The following is a 9,092-nucleotide window of genomic DNA, read 5'->3' on the forward strand; positions in this document are numbered from 1 at the left end:
ATGAATAATGGTATAATTTAATGTACCATTAAGCAAAGCAAGTCATAGAAGAATATATACAGTTTGTTTCATTTCTATAAAGTTCAAAAATTCACAAAACTAAACAATATGTTTTCTGGGGACACATACATAGATGCTAAAACTATGAAGAAAAGCAATGGAATGATTAACACAAAATTCAGGAGAGTGGTTCATGAGAGAGGGCATTGGGGCTACTGTCAGGAAGCACACACAGGGAACCTTCAAAGGCAGTATTTCTCAACCTTTTCCAAGTCAGAGCACATGTAGAAGATGCTATGATTTGTAGTGTACACCAGGTAACTAGAGAAGGCTGCTAAACCAGAAGAGACCAGTTGGAAGGCTCTCTCCAGCCCAGGCTCCACACAGCCACTGCAATGGCAGAGAGGCTCAACATCTAGGGAACAGCAGTCGGGAAATTCTGTTCTACAATGTTGGTAATGTTCTCTCTCTCAAGCTAGGTGGTGGGAACAAAGGAGTTTTATTATTTAAACTGTACAAATTTTATATGTTTTTTTGAATATATGAGGTAGTTCAAATAAAAAAATTAAAATCAAGGTCTTAGTCAAAGTTTCCTACAATCAGGCCTGAACCCCATCAAGTCTGACCTTTTACTGCTACTCCAACAGGCTCAAAGCATCCCTTTCTCACAAACACCACGTCCTTCTCCCCTCTCAATTTCTGTTCACATGACTGCACATAGAAAGTATTTCCGGGGGCTGGCCCGGTGGCATAGTGGTTAAGTTCATGTGCTCCGCTTCAGTAGCCCGGGGTTCACAGGTTCAGATCCTGGGCGTGGACTTACACCACTCATCAAGCCATGCCGTGGTGGCATCCCATGCACAAAATAGAGGAAGACTGGCACAGATGTTAGCTCAGGGACAATCTTCCTCACCAAAAAAAAAAAAAGTATTTCCTCCTCTTCTCTACCTAGCCATTTTCTCATCACCCTTCAAGTTCTAGCTCAAAGTCCACTCCCAAGTAAAAGGTCTTCTCTGACAAAATTCACTCTCCACACATATCTTCACTAATTTCACTATTTCTTATAGTCTGAATCTCTCGTAATCCATTTCTGTACTGCTGTGAATTGTTAGCTGACTTTACAGGTGCTTCTACACTAGTATAGTAGAAAGAGTACTAGATTTGAACCCAGAAAACATGGATTCCAATTCCCCAACTATAAGACCTCTGACAAGCTTCTTTTACCACTGTGAGCTTCAGTTTTCTCACCTACAGAATATCTCAAATTGATAGAACACATGTGAATTAAGAACCACACATCAGTGCTCAGTAAATATTTATGACTTTGACGGTCTGGCGGATTTCTAACCTACACTACAGATCCATAGAGGTCAGAAACTGTTTCATACATAAAAAAAGAGGGAATGAGATGTTCCATATAAGTAAATTTCTGGACAAGTGAAGCATATCCTTTTAAGTGCCATAATCTTTGCGATCTTATTTTACCCATTTTGGATGAAAACCTTTGTAAGGTGTAGATTAAATTCCCTTCTTAGATACAAGATACAGAAGATCTTTTAACCTTTCAGTAATGATTTAGGGTCACTATTACAAATTTCAATGACTCTACTGCAATCTAATACAGTGACTCACTAAACTGATGCATACAGAGCTAACCATTGTGGCTTTCAGATTAAATCAGTTACTTTTGTACTTCTTCTCTTTCCACCCCACCATCAATTATTAACACTTATCTCTATTAACTCTGCTCCCCTTTCATTTGCTACTTCTAATTCTGAGTAACCAAAACAGCAAACAGGTCCCTTTTGCTCTATAAGCTTTGGATGCTAAGGGGCCCTTAGGCTGGCTGAGTGACTGATATCTATGTTCTAGATCTCTGAGGTGGCTGGATAAATCAAAGTTACCATCAGATGAAAACTAGACTTCTGGTGGTGAACACCATGCAGTTTATACAGAAGTCAAAATACAACGATGTACACCAGAAATCTGTATAATGTTATAAACCAATGTGACCTCAAGAAAATAAATTTTAAAAAAAAAATCAAAGTTATCATACTTCTTTTTAGAGCATGTCATACTCACCAAGCCCTATGCATATGTGCTCAAAAACTCCTGAAGGATTCGAACTGTAAGCTCTACTGATGATCTACTGATGCAAGTCAATAATATTACCTTCATATATGGATAATAATAATTATCACCATGGAGGACCTCTGTGCCAGGCACTTTAAGATGGGGCCTCACGGCCTAGTGGTTAAGTTCAGGTGGTTTGCTTCGGCAGCCCGGGTTCACAGGTTCAGATCCCAGGCACGGACCTACATCACTCATCAGCCATGCTGTGGCAGCAACCCACATACAAAATAGAGAAAGACTGGCACAGATGTTAGCTCAGGGTGAATCTTCCTCAAACAAAAAGAGGAAGATTGGCACAGATGTTAGCTCAGAGCAAATCTTTCTCAGCCAAAACAAAAGAAAGTATTTGTAATATAAAGGAAATCACCCCTGGGAACCGTTCTTAAGCACAGCAGCAAAATTTTCTTGCAACAAAATTAAATAGATTTCCAGATTTGCTGCTTTGCCACAAAAAGATCTTTATGTAACTGTGGTAATATATGCAACTGGGTAACTGGTGGAGCTGCCTATGCTTTAACAAAAAGAGCAGCTAACAGACCTCCATGAAATGGGAAGCATCTGAAGAGAAGTTTGAGACTCACAAAGGAAATATCTGAAAATCTGATCAATGAACAAGCATTCTTAGTAGGTTTCATGCAAGCTATAAAGTCATGTTTCTTTCCTACCTACTATCAATGCCAGTTTATAAAGACCAGTTCCTAAAGAATAAATAATACAATAATAACTATATATGACATTTCCAAGAAGCGTACCTCACTGAATTGCTGGAACAAAACAGATGGCAAAAAATCCTGAGGGTGTAAATCCACAAGAGGCCCCGTCCAGTTACTCTGAACAAAAAGTTGCAAACTGCTCACACCAAGTAGGAATATCAGCTGTTGTCTGCATATAAGAATAGTTAAAGAAATAAATATGAACCACTATCATTGTATAACTACAAACACTATTTCATTTCAGTTTTATTAATAAAAATATAAGATATCAACCAACATTTATTGAGAGCATTACAAAAAAAATTTCTGAAACCTAAACAGTTTAAGTCTGCAATGTCCAATATTATAACCATAAGCCACATATGGCTCTTTTAAATTTAAATTAATTACAATTAAATAAAATGTAAAATTCAGTCCCTCTGTCGCACTGCCCACATTTCAAGTGCTCAATGACAAATGTAGCTAGTGGCTACCATAGTGGACAGCACAGATATGGAACAGTTCCATCACTGTAGAAAGTTCTCTTGAACGGTGCTGGTTTACGCCCCAAGCAGGTGCTTCTAACTTTTTCTTGCATTCTATTTAATAGCTCTGACTTTGCCAGATGATATATGTAAAACTGATTTGATACAAAAGAAAACTGACAAGAAGAAGTTGTTTTTAAACAACATTTTTACTGACCCTGTATTACCAACTGCTAGAACAAAAAGACCTCTAGAAATTTCACTTCTATTTTTTTTTTCAGTCCTGCTTTGCCTTAAGACAGGGATAGGTAAACTTTTTCTGTTAAGGGACAGATATGAAATATTTTAGGCTTTTTGGGTCACATGTGTTTTTTTTTCCCAACACTTTAAAAATGTAAACACCATTCTTAGCCACTTTGGCCCAGCAGCCATAATTTGACAACACCTAGATTAAGAAAAAACAGGTGGGGATTCAGCTCTAACAAAGAACAGCCAGAGAACCCTGGAGTTTCACGCTAAAGAGAAAGTAAAAGCAGTCACCCTCTTCTCTCCATGTCCCCTAGGATATCCTTCTCCCCTTCTCCCCTCTAAGGAAAAAAAAAATCTAATCTACGAGCCTATGGTAGCCAGAATATAAAGCTCTGGATGCAGTGCAACTGAGAGCAGAGCAAAGAAGAAGCAACACTAGAGAAAACAGGTAACAAAAGAGCCTGCTTGCAGTTAGAAAACTTGGGAAAAACAGGTGTGCAGCAAGATCTTAAAGCCTTAATATAACAGTCATAACTAAAAATCAAAATCCTTAAGATGAATTGAGAATACAGTTTAATTTTCAAATACCACAAAATGAGGCAACTGAGATGTCTCCTCTCAGCCCTATGTTACAAGCTGGAATTCTGGTCTATCCATGAATGATGCATTTGTGTGTATGTGTGTGTGGTTTAATGCACACCACACAAAGCTAGTTGCTATGATACTGCACACACATCAGACAGCAAAATAAGAATCAGAAATGACACTGCAGGAATGTAAACTACTAGTAAACCAGAGAAATGAAAAGGAATGATACTAATTTTTAAAATAAAATGCCTACAGCAACATTCTTTTATGAACTCCTTATGGATACAAGTTATATCTTATTCATCCTCACAACCTCAACACCTAGCATGGCAGTCAGTTTATTTGTTGAAGAACTAAATAAAGCCATTCCCTAGACATAATGGTAAAACAAAATTGCATGTGTTTTAAACACAATTCAAACTTGATGCCACAGGTAGTAGAGGAAAGAAAGAGGTATATTAACAAATTTACAATAGTAAAACATAAGCCACTGAAAGACTTAGGTTTCACTGCTGTATAACTATCCATTATACTTAATCCTATAAAATTACATAAACTTCAATGGGAGAAGGTAAACCAAGGGTTCCATAATAAAAACATTAAGTTCTCTGATCTCTAGAAAGATAACAAGCTAAAACATAACAGAAGTAGTTATAAGTATCACTCAGCAATCTAGAAAGAGCAAGATGGATAGTGTATGCTTTCAAGTTAAAAAGAAATAAGGTTTTAAGTCCTGCCTATGGCTAAAACCTATCAGACCTAAGCATTTGGAAGCTCAGTGGGTTAGCAGTTAGCACCCAATTATACGCCAGTCTCACATACGAAACCCTTATACCCTACAACACTTTACTTTTTCATTCTGGATGGTCCTCTGGACAGAAGTTTTTACACACATTGTTTGGTATATCATGAGTCCTGACTAAATGTAAAGTCAGGTTTTTCAACAACTGCTAAAATCAGTGCCTTACATGGTCGAGGCCCTATTAAATATATTCAGAGTCTGTTTGTCTACAAAAATGTCAAATAAAATTCTACCTTTCGGTTTTGTCCAAATCTGTTGAGTAATCCAGGAACGTTACTACCTGCTTCTCTAGGTTGCTGTCAATCTTTTCTTCAGTCATCATTGTTGAATTAAAAATATTTTGAGTCAATGAATTTAAGAATATGGCCTCATAGTTCCCTTCTAGCAGCAACTGTAGATAAGATCCACTCTCTGTAACATAAAAAATTAGTCCAATAATCCAAAAAAACAATTATTTTCATACTGTAAAGGATAATACTATTAGGTAAATCTACCATCTTAGTATGCAAAATAATGTATATACTTAGAATGCTTGCTATACATTAATCACAGAGCATTGAGCAAATTCCCATCATTATGCAAACATCACTTCTCCTAGAATTAGAAGCTCATCCACACGATGAGCAGCAAGGTAGAAGTTAGACCCAGGAATAACATTCCTCACTAGTAAGTATTATCACCCTTCAGCTGGGAATTCAGAAAGATTCCTACTGACAACAGAAAAGTTTCCTTAGTCAGGGTTCTAAGACCTTCCACAATCTGGCTTCTCCTACCCCACTAGACTCCCTGATGAAAAGTTGGTTCTCTCATTGTTCCCCTAATATCCCATGCACATTCCTGCCTCCACAGTGTGATTTCTCCTGCTGAACTCTTCTCCACTTGTCAGTCTTACTCTTTAATCAAAAATCAGGTCAGGTCTTACTTCTTCCATGAAACTCTCCCAGACCACCAGACTTCAGATAGTACCTCTCTCTTGAATTACCTATTGTGTATACACACAAACACGCACACACACAGCACTTAGTATATACTGTCCTAAATTGTTATTTCTCTTCCAGGTGCAGTCAAAATCCCACAACCAGATGTGCCTATATCCCACTAGTAAATGTGCCTTTTAACTCTTTATCTCTCTGGTAAATGTGCATTGCTCACAAGATTACATCTTTGCTGCCTCGTTTCAGCTGTTCGCCCTCCAGCCGTGTGACCCTGAATAAATTACTTAACCAATCTGTACTTAAATGTACTTTTCATCTGAAAAATGGAATTAAAAGTAGTACCTACCTTACGTGTCTATTATAAGGATTAAATGACTGAATACATGTAAAGGGCTTAGAAAAGTAACTGACATTGCCATTATTTTTACTGAACCTGGGCGGTGAGAAGTTTGGGGTAAAGACTCTCACGGAGCCTGAAGACCACGCCCACCACGTCAAGGATCAACAACCCAAAGCCTTAAGGAATAAGTTAGATTTTGGTAGGAAGAAAATAAAACAAGGTGAGATGAGAACCCAGCCGCCACCACCCCTTCTCCCCACAGTCTCCTCGGTGGCCTAAGTCCCTGGCAGGTGCACCTCTCTCACCAGAGCCGGCGACTCCCTCCTGCTTCCATTGCTGCCGCTCAGCCTCAGTGGAAAATCCCCTCAGAACTGCCAGCTCCGGGGTCCACATCACCCCGGACATCGCTGCAGCCAAAACGGGTTCCTGCAAGAGTCACACAGGAGTCAACGAAAGAAAGTGAAAGGAGGAGGGTCCAAAGACGCCGAAGTCTAGCGGCGACAGTTCCTGAAAATAAGTCCACAGCCCTAGAACTCCATGTGCGGATACCGGCACACGGAAGCGGCCATGACAGCAGCGCGGGGCATCCTGGGAAAAGCACAGACGCACTCTACGGACCAGCTTCCGCCTAGGAGACCAACCGGAGTCCTTGGTACTGAGCTTGCCGAGTGAAGATGCCCCGCCCCGAGCGCGGAATGGGCGGGGGTTGGAGGGCGTGGTCGAACTCAGCCCCGCCCCTAATGGGCGGTGCCGAGAGCTGCGGAAGACACGGAGGGCGTGGAGTCCTTGTGTACCGCCCACCGAGGACTGGGGTTAAAATGCTGCTTAAAGTGGCGGTCTTGCTCAACCGAGGTTTAATTGGAAGGTCTACCGCTTTGATTCCTAAACATTTTTTGGGTCTGAACCGTCCTAACTACCTGATGAAAGCCGTAGTCCTTCCCGCAAAATGCACGTGGGCCCTTACTTACCAGCACTTGGGTACCATGTCTGGGAGTTAGAGACCCTCTAAAGTGGAGTCCGTGAACCCCAGGTTAAGAACCCCATCAGAAGAGACTAGGTGTTTATTACTGAATGAATTAAAATGTAAGAAAAGTATCTGGTTTTGACGCCGCCACTACATAAATCATGACCGAGTGGGACATCTGGCCCAACCGCTGGTGCAGGGAGGTTTCTGGAGGATAGACTGAACGCTGCAGAAATCTGCCTGCCTCCCACAGAGCTGGCGCTTTATCCGGACGTCGCCTAGTCTTCATAGCAGCACCCCTAGGCGAAAACCAAGGCTTGGAGAGTCGGTACTTGGCAGGGCGGGACTCTGCCTGAGTTGGCTTGAAGCCTGCACTGAGTGTGCCATACAAGATCCAGGAGAAAGCTGCAGAATAACACCTGCCACACAGGATTCTTGGAGGAATCAAGTGCACCTCTCTGGAAGATCCTCACCCACTACCTGGCTCCAAGGCAGAAGCTAAATAATTCTTAATTCAATCTCTTCCTCAGGATCCAGAGCCCCTCCAGAATTTGGAGGGAAGAGGTGCCTAGCTCAGTTCAGCCGCTGCCAGCAGCTGCCAAAGGAAGCCAGACCTGAGCTGTGAGTGAAGAAGAACAGATGCCCTCGAATGTCTTCTCACTGAGAAGTAATTAAAAGCTGTTTGTGCAGGGAATGGTATTTGATCAGTGTGGCCATTTGGTGTTTCAAGCACAAAATCCAACACTGTGGAAACTATTTGACAGTTGTTAAAAAGATCAACAGCGGTAGAAACACACTGACCACTGACCACTACACCAAGTTCCTCACTTGTGCGTAGAGCCCCATTGACCCACACTGTGAACTTGGAGCTTTCACTATAATTCAAGGTTTGTTTGTTTTAAATAATGTGGTATGCTAGTCGATAGTAATTAAGTCTATTAATCTCCCTTCAGGCTAAATAGACTCCAGTAATAAAATGGGGTGAAAAAATATGGCCTCAATTGAAAAAAAAGTACTGAATGGAAACTGAGCTGGTGGGGGAGATATGCCCACTTTAGCATCAGTATAGAGTGCCTTGGCCGGGCGGTCTGTTGGGAACCCAGATGTCACTATCTATAAGTCTTTTTCTTGGGCTGGTCAGATTTCTCAGAGAGACACGTTAAATCTCCTAGCTGGATGGCGAGGGCCTGGCTGCCAGAATTCCAGAGCCAAGTGGAATGAGAAAGCCAGGAGTCTCAGTATTCAAGATCCAGTCTGTATATCAGACCCTCTACAGACCACTGCAGTGGGGGTAAAGGGGAAGCAGTGGGCTGGGATTCCAGCTGACTGACTCAACTTTGCAGGAGTCCCCCTCATTTTAGCCCCCCTCCTCCCACTCCATAGCTTCAGTCCCACAGGCATCTAGTGCTCCCCCTTCCTGAGTCTTTTAGGGATTGTTCAGTGTAGATAATAGTTTGCCTTAGCTTTTCCCATTGCATTTTGTGTGTGTGTGTGTGAGGAAGATCAGCCCTGAGCTAACATCCGTGCTAATCCTCCTCTTTTTGCTGAGGAAGATCGGCTCTGAGCTAACATCTATTGCCAATCCTCCTCCTTTCCCCCCATCCCCAAGCCCCAGTAGATAGCTGTATGTCATAGTTGCACATCCTTCTAGTTGCTGTATGTGGGACGCAGCCTCAGCATGGCCGGAGAAGCGGTGCGTCTGTGCGCGCCGGGATACGAACCCAGGCTGGCGGAGCGCACGCACTTAACCGCTAAGCCACGGGGCCAGCCCCTCCCATTGCATTTTTAGGATTGGCCTTTCTCTGGTCAGCTAAGTCAGTTATCTAGCTTCCCAACAGTGTTACCGACTCTCATCTTCCCTTTCCTTGTGAGTTATGTCGTAATTTTTTTATTTACCATAGTTT

General features: G+C 41.7%; 1 protein-coding gene across 5 annotated transcripts in view; it reads right to left on the minus strand.

Annotated features, from left to right (window-relative positions):
* TTC27 (tetratricopeptide repeat domain 27) overlaps nucleotides 1-6,799 on the minus strand; it is a 172,593-nt gene extending 165,794 nt beyond the window's left edge. For 2 of the 5 annotated variants that reach the window (XM_087436935.1, XM_087436936.1), the window contains exons 1-3: nucleotides 6,530-6,797; nucleotides 5,183-5,360; nucleotides 2,886-3,015 (exon numbers count right to left, since the gene is read on the minus strand). In XM_087436935.1, the coding sequence (XP_087293061.1) occupies nucleotides 2,886-3,015; nucleotides 5,183-5,360; nucleotides 6,530-6,629 (408 nt within the window). In that variant the 5' untranslated portion in view covers nucleotides 6,630-6,797. Of the gene's footprint in view, nucleotides 1-2,885; nucleotides 3,016-5,182; nucleotides 5,361-6,529 lie in introns of all 5 variants that reach the window. The other 3 variants (XM_087436934.1, XM_004418155.2, XM_087436937.1) reach the window with 3 other exon arrangements.
* Nucleotides 6,800-9,092: the final 2,293 nt, after the last annotated feature.

The sequence above is a fragment of the Ceratotherium simum genome, chromosome 11 (assembly GCF_057802395.1).
Source record: "Ceratotherium simum simum isolate JZ-2026a chromosome 11, ASM5780239v1, whole genome shotgun sequence".
NCBI classification, from domain to species: Eukaryota; Metazoa; Chordata; class Mammalia; order Perissodactyla; family Rhinocerotidae; genus Ceratotherium; species Ceratotherium simum.